Raw genomic sequence first — 16971 nt, 5'->3', positions numbered from 1 at the left:
TAGAGGTCCTTGAGAAGATAGATTTGGTTGTGGATTTACATATGAAATGTACAGTGATAGGATTTATAATTAAAGCTTTCTAAAGAACTACTATCAGAGGGATGAATGGAACTATTTTCCAATCAATATGCTTTGTCTGGAAGAAACAGTAAATTCTCCTGATAATGCTGATTTTTCTTATTCAGCATTTTAGAGTCCTGGGATATTTCTCTGGAGTCTGTCTTACATTGTTAAATAGAATGATTGTGTGGTTCTTTTTTTAAAGTCAGTGTGCACAAACATAGATACACACATATGCACATGTAAGGATTGAGTTTTAGTGGCTGTATTGAAAGAACAGAGAATAAAATTATTTATACTGATGTTGAAATGAGTGTTGTTTAAAAGTGTAAATTATAATTACTTTTCCCAAGTGATCAAAAAAGAAATCAATAAATGAGAATATATGAGTTAAATCTAAAATTATATCAAAATAGATTATTTACAGAAAATAATTAATAAAAATGTTTACCTTTCTTGTTACTATTTTTATAGTTGAGCATATTATAAAAAACAATTGAGCTATGTAAAAGTTTAATATTTGTGCAAAATAATTTTATTTCTTATTCCTGCCAAATAATTTTTATTTTATTTATTTTGTTTTGTGTTGTTTTGACCTAGCCCAGTGGTACTAGGAGTTACTTCAGGCATTGCAATTAGAAACCAGTCCTTACAGTCACAGAGTACCATATGAGATGCTAAGGATCAAACCCAGGTCTGCCACTTGCAAGGCGTAAGCTCTACCCACTGTGCTATCGCTCTGGCTCATAAAATAATTTAAAAAAACTTTACATTTCAGTTTAATTCTTGAGCTTAATTTTCACATAAAGAGTAAAGTTCATACCTCCTGTATATTTCTCTGGCCCTCTACAAATATTTAACAGATTGTTCTATCTAAGGCACAGTGGATTCTGAATCATATCCACTGGTAACCAAAGCAAATATTTAATTTAATGTAAAGTAGTATAAAGGATAAAGTATATATGTATATATATATATAAATTTAAAGTATAAGTGCTATTAAAAAGTTTTTTTTCTCATAAACTTATAACTATAATACACACCCTTGCTCTCCATGCCAATGACAATTTCAGCCAATAATGTCTATAGTTTTAATGCTTGCATTGTCTAAAATTACCATAATAATGTCTTTAAAATATGTCTTTTAAAATGTCTATAAAATGTACACTTTAAAAATACATACAAAGAAACAAAATATTGAATTCACTGCTTCTATATCAGATAGAATATCTATCAGATAGAATATATTTGGTTGTCTATTGTGTTATTTGATCAATCCTATGCCAACCTCTAAAAACAAAATTCATTTCTTATTTTAATATCAGCCTGTAAAGCTGAGTTCAATGACGAGTAACAGAATAAAGTATTTGCTAATGCTCTATAATCTGTTCCCTTTCTATCACAGATGAATGTTCCCTGAACAATGGGGGCTGTAGCAACCACTGTTCTGTTGTTCCTGGAAGAGGAATTGTTTGTTCTTGCCCTGAAGGATTTCGACTCAGCAAAGACAACAAAACATGTGAAGTTATGGATTTTTGTAGCAATCATCGTAAGTGCAGTCAAGTATGTGAGCAGCACAAGCAGATAGTCAAGTGCTCGTGTTATGAAGGTTGGAAACTTGATGTGGATGGTGAAAGCTGCATCAGTATTGGTGAGTAGATGTAGATGTGTGTTTCCTATTATTAAGGATAATAGTAGCTTTTTATAGGTACATGTGCTATGCATCTTAGAATTTGAGAAAAAAATCTAACCATTCCTAAGGAAATTACAAAAGATTCATCTGACTTTGGTAAGATTTATGAATATAACAACTCATTTTAGATCACTCCAAAAATTACTGGATTGAAAGAATTACAATAATCCTTATAAATTCCATTTCTCTTTAATCCATAATATTTGTTATATTTCCCTTCAATACTTTTCTTATCATTATCCTCTGAGTTTATTTGTGTTTGCTACAAAATTTTTGCAACTTTGTGTGTATGTGAAAAATTTTTAGAACACTTCAAAATCTATTTGTGTCCAACATTTTGAATTTTATGTTTAGATATTACATGATGTGTAATTTACAAAACACATACTTTTATAAATAAGTTTCATAAATATTTTACCTATTTATTTAAATATTTATTCTTGGGCCATCCAAGAACCTCCTACATGTGATGTATATGATTTTATTTTTAATTTAATTTTATTTTATTGAAACCATTGTGATTTACAAAGTCCTTTATAGTTGGATTTCAGACATAAAATGAATTAGAGCCAATCCCACCACCAGTGTCCACTTCTCTCCACCAATATTCACCGAGTGCATCCCATTCCACCACCTTTGCCCCCGGCTTCCCCATCAAGCCAGTACAAAAGTTCCATTTTGTTTAGGTTGTTTGCTTCTCATGAACCATTGTTATTGCCTTTGACTTGAATATTTAATTCTTCTCTTTATTAAATCACCAATATACCTGAGACCACTTGACCTCTGTACCCCATCTTTTATATTTGTTTTTCTCCTCATCTACTCAATTTCTTTCCTTCTCCTTGCTATACTCTAGGGCCAATGGTATATGAGAAAACTTTTATTTAGACCATTGCAGTTCTTCATGTTATTTTAAATACCACATATAAGTAATATCATTTTGTATTTATTCTTCTTCTAACTTACTCTATTAAACAAAATATCTTCTAGATCCATTCATTTTTCAGCAATATGCATAATTGCATCATTCCTTACAACTACGTATTCCATTGTATTTGAAGTGTTTCCTACATCCCTTCAATAATATTTAAATTACACTTAAGATAAATTTATGTGTCATTTGTTGTTATGCTTCCAAATTTATAATAAACAACATTTTATACCTATTGGCTTGTAAAAATAAGATAAATTTCACAGGCTGCTAAAAATATGTCATGTATTTAATACAATATTTACATACTGATGTTCAATTATCAATATTTCTGATAATAACACTATATGGTTCAGGATAAAATAAGTTTAACAATAAACATTTTATAAAATGACAGAATTGTTTTGCATACCATTCTGTGGGCTGAAGCCTAGATGTCATTAGTCTGGGCCAATGGGCCAGAGACTAATGCTGGTTGACAGGTATAGTAAGGTTGAAAACCACATTACCTTATTGTTGGTTTTATGTGGGTAAGTACTAATCTGTAGATGTTTAAAGGCTGAAGAACCCTGGTCTATGTTTGGCAGTGGCAAAATAAAACAGACTTTGGTGTGTGTCTTTTATCTATTTATTTTTAAACTTTATTTATTGATTGAATGGTTTGGGGGTCACACTCGACAGCATTCAGAGGTTACTGCTGGCTCTGCATTCTGAAATTGCCCTGGCAAGCTGGTGGACCATCTGGATGCCGGGAATCAAACCCAGTACCTTCCTGGTTGTCTGCATGCAAGACAAATGCCCTTCCACTGTGTTATCTCTCCAGCCCCTGGTGTGTGTCTTTTAAACTACAATCGTTTAGCTGCTATATGTTATAGCATATGATCTTAGAAATAATATATAAGGCATCTTGAGCCTTGATTTACATTATTTTCAAATATCAATTCTTGCTAAGATAATTTACCCTTAAACTGTTTTTTATGGATAATCTTAAATACCTGTAACCAGGTATTGGGCAATTAATGAATAATAGTTTTGCAATGTTTTCTTCAGATACCTTAATTTGAGTCGTAGCGATGCTTCCAGTTATATGTGTAGGTTGTAAGGGATTCATAAACTTTATAGGGTAAAAATTGTTTCCTAGTTGTGTTCTTTAACATTTCACTGACTGACTGAAGAAGTAGCAAAGGAGATAAACACAGAAGACCTGGGTACAACCCCAGGAGCCACATAAGATCTTTCAAGTTCAGCCAGGAGGAATCTCTCAATGCAGACAGTGGAGTCAGACCTAAGCACAACTGAGTATGCACCCCCCAAAAATGTAATTTAAAATTATTAATGAAAATTAGCATCCCTTTCTATTGTGAGTAAATGACATAAACTAACAGAATTTCTTACAGTAGGTATAACTGTCTCCAATGGAAATAATATACAACTTATACTGATGTTAAATTTGTCGGCAGTATCTAAAAATATTCTATGTTGGCTTAGAAGAATATTACTAATGCAATAGAGAAAAATATTCAACCCACTACTCAATATTGTTATTAAAGAATTGATACAAAATACAAGCATTTCTATAACCAAAGTTTTCATATATATATATATATACATATACACATATATGTATGCATTTCAATATATGTAATTCCTTTGTCTGTGCATATGTATTTTTTATTATGTACATTTAAAATTTTTTTTTGTTCTTTTTGTTTTAGTTTTTGGTCCACATCAGTGATGTCCAGGAGTTATTCCTGGTTCTGCATTCAGGAATTATTCCTGACATGACTTGGGGACTCATAGGGATGCTGAGGATTGAAGTCTGGTTGGCTGCTTGCAAGGCAAGCACCCTAGCCACTGTACTATCACTTTGGCTCCTCAAACTTTCTGATAAGTTGTTCATGTGTTTTTCCAGACTGCTAATTTTTTAAACAATTTTGTTTTGTTGATTCATCCTTGTAATTTTCAACTCAAAAGCACTGCATATTCACATTTGGAGAAATAGTACAGAGGCTAAGACACTTTCCTTGCACGTGGCCAATCGCATTTCAAATCCCCATATTATTCCCCCAAGAATTGCTATATGATTCTGGAGTACAGAAAAGGTTGTAAGCCCTGACTATCAATAAGTGTGATCCTTAAAGCAAAATAATTTAATTAATAAATAAAAGTTAATGTTAGTATCTTATCTATTCTTAAAATTCAAACTTCATTATTCAATGGAATCATTTTCCAAGTATTCTTACTTTCTACTTCTTATTCTTTTTACTTCATTTTAACTTTTGTATCTATAATTTTGATCAAATTGATAAGCTATATATGATATTTATTTGCTATTTCATGCCCCTATCTGAATTTTAGTTCAAGTTATAAAATTAAGTAATTGGTTAGGTTCTAATAATAATATAAAATCAATTATATTCTCAGATAATATAAAACTATTTTTCTATTTTAAGTATTTATTTGAGGCTTGTTTTAGTGATTGCAATTTTATGACTTTTAATATTTAAATTGTATAGTCATATTTTTACAGAAACTTTTTCAACTCAATACTTGTTCTTCTAGATTCTTGAATATAGTAATCATCATAAAACACTGAAAACATAACAATTGTTATAAAGATGTAGTCATATAAATTATGTGCATTTTAGAATATACCAACATCAAATGTTGATCACAAACATATTTGCAAAAATATTTTATATGAGAATTGACTCTGTTTTTTTATTCAGATACAAGATGATTGATTAATTTTACTGTTTTTGGACTCTTTAAAACCAATTACAGCTCATGTTCAATTTAGAAAATTTCAACATTTGAATATAAGTGGTCAGGTACAAACATAATTATTCTAATAGAATTGACTCCCACTTTTAACTTGGATGGAATTCTAAGACTATACTATTATTTCATACTTGATGTCACTTGTAATTTGAGAGAATTAAATCCCTTTTACCTTGTAATGCTAATGTGGTGCCTTTCTTCTATGGAACATTTAACCTGCTGGGATTTGCCCCCCATCCTGAGGCATAATGTACTAAAATCCATTGACAAAATTTATATTGTTTCTAATTACATCAGTTTTCTTATGAATTTAAAATGATTGTATTCAAGCTAATTTAAATTAAAATTACTTATGTATTTCATTTTATTAAAAATACAGGCACTTTAATGTTCAATTAAAAGAAAGTATGAGAGATTTGGTTTAATTTTTTTCTTTCTTAATATTTTAATAATCCCTAGACTGAGTATTTTATAAATATGTCCTTTTATGGAATGAATTTTGTTCTTTTTCTACTTAAAATTTTCAAGAGTGATTAACCTTCATGCTTTAAGTTTTGATCATTGATACCCTGTTCTTCATTAATCTGAATTTGTCTTTGTAGTTTTTTTATATTTTTATTTTTTATCTACTCTTTCCTAAAGTTAATTAAAAAATTACCTTTCACTCAATTCTTATTTTTTATTTTATTTTATGGGGGGGGGGTGTTTGGGTCACACCCGGCAGCGCTCAGGGGCTACTCCTGGCTCTATGCTCAGAAATCACCCCAGGCAGGCTCAGGAGACGATATGGGATGCTGGGATACGAACCACTGTCCTTCTGCATACAAGGCAAATGCCTTACCTCCATGCTATCTCTCTAGCCTCTTTCACTCAATTCTTAAAAGGATTGTATTTTCTTTATTTTCAACTATTATCACATTAGTTTCATGGTATGATTTTTATAAATACAATTTTTTATATTTATTTTAAAGTTAATTTTATAATTCTCACTTTACATGAATTGCTTAAGCTTTAAATTTTTATTATATAGTCCCCTTTAATTGCATAGGGAACCACCTTCACTGGTAGTCTTAAAGTGTTTGAAAATTTATTAATTTATTTATATCATTTACTAAAGAATATATATTGTGGAGTCTGACTGATAGCACAGTGGTAGGCATTTGCCTTGCACTCGGCTGACTCAGGATGGATCTGTCATCCCAGATGGTTCCCCTAAGCCAGGAGAGATTTCTGAGCACATAGCTAGGAGTACCGTATTTTCCGGCATATATGACGACTTTTGAAACGAAAAAAAAAAATAGTCAACAGAACATGGGGGTCATCTTGTACGCCAAGTATATCCCCCAAAAAGTTTCAATATACTGCTAAACGTCTGGATATTGCCACGAAATGAGTTTTCCAACTCGATCCTGCACCAATCACTGCAAGGCTGCTCGTACTGCCTCTCTAACTCAGCCATTCCAAGCAGGCTTTTTATGCATGCAAATTAGACAATGTTCTGGACCCGAATCTACACTATAAAAAGCCTGCTCAGATTGGCCAGAGTCAGAGGAAGTCTAAAATTAGGGGGTCGTCTTATACACCCAAAAATATGGTAACTCCTGAGCATCATCGGGTGTTGCCGGAAAAAATATATATATATTATATTTTTTTCTTATTGAATTCATTTTCTATCTTTTAATACTTTGTTATTTGATTGGCAATCTAAATTAAAAATTGCATATTTTATCTGACAAAATGAATAATATATTTGATATTCTTTTTAATTCTTCTAGCTGAATTAGAGTTGCTAAATAATTTATTTGCTCTTATTGTTTTATTATCTTTTAATTTTAGATTTTGTGGGATATAGGGCAAACAAGAGGTGCTCAGGCTTTGTTACTAGCTCTGTGCTCTGTGATCAGTCCGGCAAGTAGTAGAAGAATCATAAAAAACATCTGGGAGCCAAACCCTTATCAGCTAAAATGCTAAAGCAAGAGCTTTACCTGCTTTATTATGTTTCTGGTCAAGTTTTAGAGGTTTTTAATTATAGATATTTTACGTAACATTAAAGAAAATATATGATTACCAAAGCCTAAATATGATTATTATATATTGGTGCTCTCTGTGTTTTTTTTTTTAATCTAAAACAATCCATGGTGAGCTCTCTGCTCTGAGACTTCTTTATGAATATAATTCTAATTTGTGTCATTTATGTCATATAAAAGGATTCCTTCTATTCAATTCTATTTTATCAGTTTATGTCAAATTTAGTCAAAATTTACTCTTATCTTTCCCTTCAGTTATTTACAGTTCTGTTATTGGTTCTAGTTTTACTATTATTATTATTTTTTTATTAATTTCAGGTCTTACAACTTATTTTTATTCTAAGATCCCTTTTTTCCTGCCTGTTCTCTTCCCAACTGTTCTTTTTTGCTCTAGGGCATTCTTTGTCAGCGTATTTTTTTCGATTGAGAATTATCTACACAATGACAACGGCCTGAGGTTGCATAGATTGCAATGAAAATAACAATGTTGTTATTTATTTCACTTATTTGCTTTCATTCTGTGATTTCTCCATTTGGTAAGAGAACATTGAGACATGAAGAGCCATTTTATTGAAATGAGAGTATAACTCTGAAGACAATAATAGAAAAGGTTCATCTATGAAGAATAAATGACTAATAAACAGATATGCTACTGTGATGACTACTGGGGGAAATGATAAACTGGGGAATAAGACTAAAAGGTTTAACCTTTTAAATAAGGATTTAAAATCTTGCCTTGATGTCCTTATACTCCATTTTAGCTTTCTATTCCAGTTAATACTTGTTTTCAATGTCAGTAATGAGAATAAGTGCATAGTTGTCAAAAATATATAATTTTATATCTATAACTTCACTTTATGTATCTCCTTTAAGTACTTCACTAATAATCATATAAAATGTTCTGTTTGAAAATATTTCCTACATTCTCTCTGCATACTTGTACTTAATACCCGTAATATCAGCATCAATGCTCCATATTTCTGTCAGTCATTTATGCAAGTTTGTTATTATATGTTGCTTAATTTATCAAGCATTTGAACTGTGATACATGTATTCATTTTTATAGGAAATCAATTGTATAACTGATTTTCTGATATGTCTAAAGAAATCAAGATCAGGAGATGTTATATCATGTTTCCTGAGTCTATGGCTGAAAAATATGTCATGTCTTTTAAAGAAGTCAATATAAATCTTTTTTCAAGAATGGCTTCAAAGTCATAAGTTCTCAAATATATTACCTTTCCACGAATCTCTGTATTGTTCAAATTAGGATATTCCTTCTTTCCTCTTTCTTTTCTCATTCTTTCTTTCATTCCTTCCTTTTTTCCTTCCTTCATTTCTTTTATTCTTTGTTTCTTTGTCCTTCCTTCATTTATTCTTTCCTTCCTTTCTTTTTCCCTCCATCCTTTTTTCTATTTCTACCTTCCTTTCTACTTACCTCTTTCAATTATGCCTGCCTTCCTTCTTTATTTCCTTCATTCTTCCCTTCCTTTATCTTTTCCTTCCTTCTTTCATTAATGCCTTCTTTCTTTTATGCCTTCCTTCCTTTCTCTTTTCCTTCCTTCTTTCATTTATGTCTTATTTCCTTCTTTCGTTCCTTTGTTAGTTCCTTCCTATTCTATGCATTTCTTTATATCTCTTAAAAGTATCAATTGCAGTTTGTTACAGTTTCTGATTTTCCAAATCATCATTATAATTTACAGAATAATGGGTCAAATACATACTTCATTTAAAGCATGTGATTCTGGCATATAAATTACATAACTTTTATTTGCCTCTTAAATTTTCCCTATGCAAGTTTGAAATGATAGTATCACTCATTTTCTAGGGATTTTCTTAATTAAAAATTTCCCTATTCAGTCAGATTATTGATTCTCCTCTTATATGTGTACATATAAATTGATATTTACATATTATATATGATGTCATTGCCACATATTATTTGTAATTATTTAATATTTTAATTAAATATATTGTGTCTTTTCTGTACTCTTATTTCTCTGTTTAATTAATTTAATCAATATTTAAAATTAATATATTTGCTTTATTATATTTTTGAAATTTTAGTTTGCTAATTTATTAATTTTTAAAATACAGATTATAGATTTTTTTTAGTTCTTACATAGACAAAATAACACTGAATTACTGGCATATTTTCAGTTTTTCCATAACTTTTGTCAGAGCTTTGTATAGTTTTATAAATAAAGTAAAGGAAGTAAAATATATAGTTTTGGCCAATATTATAATATAATTAGAATTAATAGCTGGTTTATCTCCATATTCTGTATATTGTGCTCAGTATTATAATGAACATGTATATGCATGTATCTTTTTAAAAGTTTTTATGACTTTGCTAAAAGAAATTTTAAAAGATAAAAAAGAAACTGAGCTCAAGCTAAGGTCTTTAAATCAGTTACTAAGATATCAAATTAATCAACATTGAAAAAAAACTCACAGAAGTGATTGTTAATATTCATTCTTGTTTTGTAGCATATGAGGAGCTTAGCAATGTTTAGTATGGACTTTTTAATTAATTCCATTGTGTTCAAAGTGTTTGCTCATTATTAAACTCATTCTTAACTGTCCCTTCAGGCTTACTTTGTAAAATTGATCGTGTTCATTTTGTTAAATGATTCATGTGTGTTTAAACCAAACATTTTCTTACTTATAATATAGATTTCTATGTAATTCCTATGGGTTTAACTTTTAGTTTTCTTTATTGTTCTAATCATATTTGCAATGAGTTATCTCCTCTCTGGTTTTCCTGAAAGTTATGTCTAGAAATATTATAAACTTACGGATTTATCAATTTCTCCAATATATTTATCACACTTTTCTGTATGTTTTCATTCATATAAATTTTATTATATATGTTGATATTTTTGATATTTATATTATACTAGTGAGCCTTTTATTTATATTAAAACTATTTACCTTCACCCCTTATCCACCGCTATCTTCTTCCTGGCAGAAAAGTGTCAACCTCCATCAAAAGAAAATAATGACTCTGATACTTCCCGGGTAGTCTATTCCTGGCTGATACCTCTGGGCATTTGTAGAGAGGAAGGACGCAGATTTTCCTTTTGAATGAACTATAAAGAAGCCAAACACTATTCTTACACCCTCTGACAGAAACAGCCTATCTCTGCAACTTAACCTTGTCAAACTTTCAAGCCACCAATCTGGCTTTATAGCTATAAATCCTGGACAGACATCGCAACTATATACAGCTGTGTGACACCTCAGTATTTTATAGTGGTGTCAGCCCAGTAGAATCACAGGAAATTTTATGGAAAAGTTACATAGTAATCTATCAATCATAGTGAACCTAAACCAACACAGAAGGTTCAACTAGCACCAACCACATCCAGTATATTCTAAAGCACTGACTTTAGTACCACTATGGAGAGTTAACAATCATTGTAAATGGACCTGTGTTGAAAATTCCATTGGCCTCTGTGATATAATAAACAATATGAAGTAAATGTGTTATAGCTTGAGTCAGGCTATAGTGGTAGGTGGGAGATTGGGGACATTAGTGAAAGGCAGGTCTCACTGTTGGTGAGGTTAGTGTTTGAAACTTTTGTACCTTAAATGACTGTTCTATGAACAAATTGGTAACTCATAGTGTTATAGCAAAATAGAAAAATAGAGCTCAACTGTTCTACTTAAATCTACTTGGTTCATACTGATTTTTTATAGTTTATTTACTAAATTATTATTTCCATACATATTTGAGAACAATAGGAACTGTGTGTTTTTTGAAGGTGTGGTAGAATTTACAATGGAAACAAAGTGGCCCCCAAGATTTTGTTTGATGGTGATATTTTGATTCTGTCTTTTTCTTTGTCAGTAATTCATCTCTAAGTCTTCTTGTTATTTTGTTTTTGTTTTTGTTTTTGTTGTGGGGGGAGTTGGACCACATCAGTGATGGTCAGAGGTTACTCCTGGTTATGCGCTCAGAAATCACCCCTGGCTTGGGGGACCATATGGGACTCCGGGGTTTGAACCATGGTCTGGTGTCCTAGGCTAGAGCAAGCAAAGCAGCCGCCGAACAGCTTGCACCACCACTCCGGCCCCCATCTCTAAGTCTTCTGTTTCTCCTGACTCGATCTTGGAAGGTTATAGATTTCTAGAACCCATCAATATGTTATGTTTAAAGTTCTCCAAATTCATGGAATTGCTTTTCTTTTTTTTTTTATTTATTTGTTTTTTGTTTGTTTTTTTGGTTTTTGGTGGATTTTTTTTTTGGTTTTTGTTTTTCTTTTTTTTTGTTTTTGTTTTTTTTTGGTTTTTTTTTGTTTGTTTTGTTTTGTTTTGTTTGGTTTGGTTTGGTTTGGTTTTTGGGCCACACCCGGCGGTGTTCAGGGGTTACTCCTGGCTGTCTGCTCAGAAATAGCTCCTGGCAGGCACAGGGGACCACATGGGACACCGGGATTCGAACCAACTACCTTAGGTCCTAGATCGGCTGCTTGCAAGGCAAACACCGCTGTGCTATCTCTCAACTTTATTACATACATGATTGTGTTTGAGTTTCAGTCATGTAAAGAACACCACCCATCACCAGTGCAACATTCCCATCACCAATGTCCCAAATCTCCCTCCACCCTACCCAAACCCCGCCTGTACTCTAGACAGGCTTTCTATATCCCTCGTACATTCTCATTATTAGGATAGTTCAAAACGTATTTATTTCTCTAACTAAACTCATCCCCGTTTGTGGTGAGCTTCATGATGTGAGCTGTAACTTCCAGCTCTTTTTTCTTTTGTGTCTGAATTGCTTTTCATAGTAACTGCAGAAAATTCTTTTAAGTTTTGAAGTATCTTTCTAACTTTTCTCCTTTTGTTTCTATAAAATATATTAGTGTTTACTTCCTTATTGTGAGTCTATTTAAATGTTTGTCCATTTAATTAATTCATTTTTTACTGCTGGACTTCTTCCTTTTTTATAAAGTTTTTGGTTCACACAACCACCAGTGTTCAGGTGCTATACATGGTGGTTCTCAAGGGACTATGTTGAGTGCCAGGGATCTCAAGCTCGGTCCGCTGTATGCAAGGCAAGCACTATACATGCTGTGTAATATATGTTGACCCTTGTTATTTCTTAAAAACAAACTCATAAATTTACTCTGGAACTTCTGATTACTTTGAGTACTGCTGCTGATCCTTTTAGAAATAGGGAACTAGAAACATGGTATAGCTGACAAAGCATTTTCTTGTATGTGTTTCACATATGTAGGAATCCTAGCTATCATATATGACCTCTCCATTGCATAAGTAGCCTTCATGATGGCTGGATGTAACACACACATATACATCACATTTAAAAGAAATATATACTTAGATTTTCTATTTGATTATTTTCTTTTTACCTGTTTAATACTTGCATTAGTATAAATATCATCCCTCTTTGACAAACTTCTATTGTGTTCATAAACTTCATTAGCTGCTGTATTTATTTCCGATTTTTCCAGGAATTTAAATTTTTTATATTTTATATTGGATTTTATTTTTGATTCATTAGTTATTCAATAGTGTTGTTTGATTTTCAAATGTCTGTATTTTCTCCAGATTTGATTTGATAGTTCATTTCTACAATTAAGTCTTCTTGATTTGAGAACATAGTTTAGATAAGTTCTGCATTCTTCATTTTATGCAGACCTGTTTTCTGTCCTAGCATCCTTATGTTGGTAAAACCTTGCAGTTAAACATAGAAATGAATTTTTCCTTTGGTAATTTATCAGCTGATTTTCTTATAATTTCCAGGTATTTTGAAAAGATTATTTTCAAATAATATAAAACATATTTTTTTAAAAATTGTTTGTTTCAATATTCACTTATTTTAATTTCACTTGTCCACATTAGTTATAATCCTCAAAACGATATATAAACAGTGTGATAATGCTAATCTATAATCTCACATTAAGTTTTTATTTGGTGATTTATTTTTAAATTTTCTTTAAACATTGTGATAGGTATTAAATGAATTATTATATTACACATATAATTACTAAAGTAAAATATTAACTTTTAAAGAAAGGTTGATGTATGAATACACAATTTAGGAGTATCACCATTGGTTTTTAAACTTACAAATTCCATTTCGTTCATTAAAAAGCTAATGCTTTTTAAAAATATGCTCACCTAATAATTGTGCTAATAAATTTCATAGTATTTATCTATTTTATATTTGCAGTTAAGTTAAACGATATTGTAAAGCATTGTTTTAGAGTGTTTTTCTTATATTTTAAGTAAATTTTTTTCAGTTGTATTGTAAGGGATGACTCTAATGCTATTACATTAGAATGAACTTAAATTTATAATTCTTTAAAAATTTTATTAAGGGTAGAATAATAGTATAGCAGTTAGGGCATTATCCTTGCACAAGGCCAATCTGGCTTTGATTCAGTACATCCCTTATGGTCCCATCAAGTCCACCATGAGTGACTCCTGAGCACAAAGATGGGTGTGGCCCCCCAAAATTTATTGATGTGACATAGCATCATATGTTTCAGATGTATTATTTACAGTCAATATGTATATATTTTTATAAGTTCACTAATGGACAGTTTATCTTTGGGATATGATTGCTTTTTATGTCATATAACCACCCATTTTTGTTTCTTTCTGGTAACTATTGTTTTTTTTTGTTTGTTTGAAAGATTTTTTTGCATATTTTTCTCACATGTATACAAAATGAAAATGAAATGATATAGTGTTTGCTATTATCTGCACTAAGCATACCAGCCTCTAAGTTTGAACATATTGTTGAAAATGGTTGAGTTTCATCAATATTTAAAAATGTGTAGTACTTCATTTTAAAATATATGTATATCATATATTGATATCCATTGCCATTACCCACCATTTATTATTTGTTTGTATTCAAAATGTTTATTCACCAATGAATTCATGTCTAACTAATAAAATCTGTCTTTCTCAAATAACATTTTCAAAATTATATCATAGTTTAATAATATTGTGATATTGAAACATTAATTACAAAATATAATATTGAGTTTTAAATTATCTTGTTGCAGATCAAAATACCTTGTTGCAGTTTAACAATAGTAAATATATCAAGATTTTGAGAGGTTATGGAGAAAGTCATTTCTTTTTAATGGGGCTCTCCCCCAAATTGTAATCTCAATTACTCTTTTTATAGAGTTCTTCTTTTGTTGTTTTCTTCTATTTTGTAGAACTGAAGGCTTGTGTTTGCCTCTCTTTTATCAAGTAACTTTTTAATTAAGATACCATAAGATAAAATTACAAAGTTGTTCATGATTGAGTTTCAGTAATAAACTGTCCAACATCCTTCCCTTCATAGTGTGCATTACCTGAACCCAATGTCTCCAATTTCCCTTCTTCCTTTCCTCCTGCCTTCCTGGTAGTGCCTCTATGGCAGATATTTTTCTTCTTTCTCCCTTTCTCACTTCCTCCTTCTCTCTTGCACTCTTTACATAAAGTTTCTATCCTCTCTCTTTCTCCTTGTGTCTTCCCTGTTTTTCTCTTAGACACTGTGGTTTGCAGTATTATTACTGAATAGGTATCATGTATATCACTTTATATCCTTTCAATCCAATTCTTGTTCAGAGTGATTTTTTACAAATATTCTTGGCATAGTAGTCCCTTCTCTGCCCAAACTGCACAATCCTGCTCTTTGTGGAGATCTTCCTTCAATAAGCCAGCTCTCCTGTCCATTGTCACTATTCTCTTTGGATATTATTATCATGATGTTATTTTTTAGTATCCCATGAATAAGTGCAACCATTCTATGTCTATCCATCTCTGTCTAGCTTATTCACTCAGCATAATACTCTCATATCTATTCATGTATAAGCACATTTCATAACTTTATTTTACCTAATAACTGCCTAGTATTCCATTGTGTAGATTTCCTCATCTGTTTTCAGTCACTTGAGTTGGTTCCAAATTCTGACTATTTTGAATAGTATTGCAATGAATAGGAGTGCTGATGCCTTTTCTGCATTGTATCATTGTATTTCAAAGTCCACAATGTATATTCCCAGAAGAGGTATTGCTGAGTCACCAGGGTACTTAAAATCTAGTATTCTGAGAAACATTCAATTTGTTTTGCAAAAAGGCTGGATCAATCTCCATTCCCACCAGTTGAGAAAAATTCTCTTATTTATCTGCAACCACACCAACACTGATTATTTTTATGTTTTTGATGTGTATCAGTTTCTGTAATGTGAGATAATATCTCCTTGTTATTTTGATATTATTATCACTTATAATTAAAATGTGGAAATTTTTTCAAGTGCCTTTTGACTATATTTCTTCTTTGAAAATTTTTCTTTTCATTTCTTTTCACCTTTGTTTTATTGAACGAGAATTTTTTTTCTTGTCAAGTTTGACCAGTGCCTTATATATCTTAGATATTATGTCTATATCAGATTGGCTCGTAATAATTCATTGTCACAGTACCTATAGAGACTTTTCTGGGGTTTATTTTCCACAGAACCAACACTAATGCAGAAAACCTTTTGTCAATGAAATGCAATTAATCTGTTTTCCTTCATCCATAAATAAATGTATGTAGACAAGAAATAAATTCACACTTACACATCATTTTAATAAATTTCCAAACTAAATTTATTTTTATTTTTGTTTGGATCATGCCAGGCTGTGCTCAGGGGTTACTACTGGCTCTGGACTCAGAAATCACTCCTGGCAGGTTTGCTGAGGATCGAACCTGGGTTGGTCAAGTGCATGGCAAATGCCCTAGCCATTGTATTATTACTTTGTCCCCTTTAACAGTAAATGCCTATTTTTAACTAAATGTTGTTACTTTAATGACACTGAGTAATATAATTATAATTTTTAAATATAATCTTGTAGGCTATGGGGCCACATCCAGGGATGTTCAGGCTTATTCCTGGCTCTGGTAATAGCCTAATATTGGCAGGGCTCAGGGATCATGATAGGTGTAGAAAATCAGAAGTCAGGAAAATGCAAGAAAGTACTCTACTTGCTGTAAAATTTATATGCACCTTAAAATATAAATATTAAATATGTGTATTCTACCTCATGCATTTTATACACTTATTATAAAAGTTGGTAACATATTCATTAATATGTTAAAATGAATATACTTTCAGATTCTTTTGAAGCATTCATCATCTTTTCTATTCGTCATGAGATCAGAAGAATTGATCTTCATAAAAGAGATTATAGTCTACTCGTTCCTGGACTAAGAAACACAATAGCACTTGATTTTCACTTCAATCAAAGTTTACTCTATTGGACAGATGTTGTTGAGGACAGAATATACAGAGGAAAACTATCTGAAAGTGGAGGTATGTTTGACAACATTAACTTAATATTTAGATTTATTATTTAAATATTTCATAATAAAAATATAAAAAATGATTTTGGTAACTTTTTAGCCATTAGATATATGTTTCTTCTCTCAGATATTTGAAATCAGGTATTTTTGATGGGTATTTCTGGCAAGG

The 16971-nt window shown here is 31.1% G+C and overlaps 1 protein-coding gene across 1 annotated transcript in view; it reads left to right on the top strand.

Annotated features, from left to right (window-relative positions):
- Positions 1–16971, top strand: part of LRP1B (LDL receptor related protein 1B) — a 1191264-nt gene that overhangs the window by 575675 nt on the left and 598618 nt on the right. The window contains 2 exon segments of the mRNA XM_049772845.1: positions 1466–1711; positions 16615–16812. Coding sequence (XP_049628802.1) covers positions 1466–1711; positions 16615–16812 — 444 coding nt within the window.

The sequence above is a fragment of the Suncus etruscus genome, chromosome 5 (assembly GCF_024139225.1).
Source record: "Suncus etruscus isolate mSunEtr1 chromosome 5, mSunEtr1.pri.cur, whole genome shotgun sequence".
NCBI classification, from domain to species: Eukaryota; Metazoa; Chordata; class Mammalia; order Eulipotyphla; family Soricidae; genus Suncus; species Suncus etruscus.
Note: the sequence above shows the minus strand (reverse complement) of the source record. Positions and strands in the feature narration are given on the sequence as shown.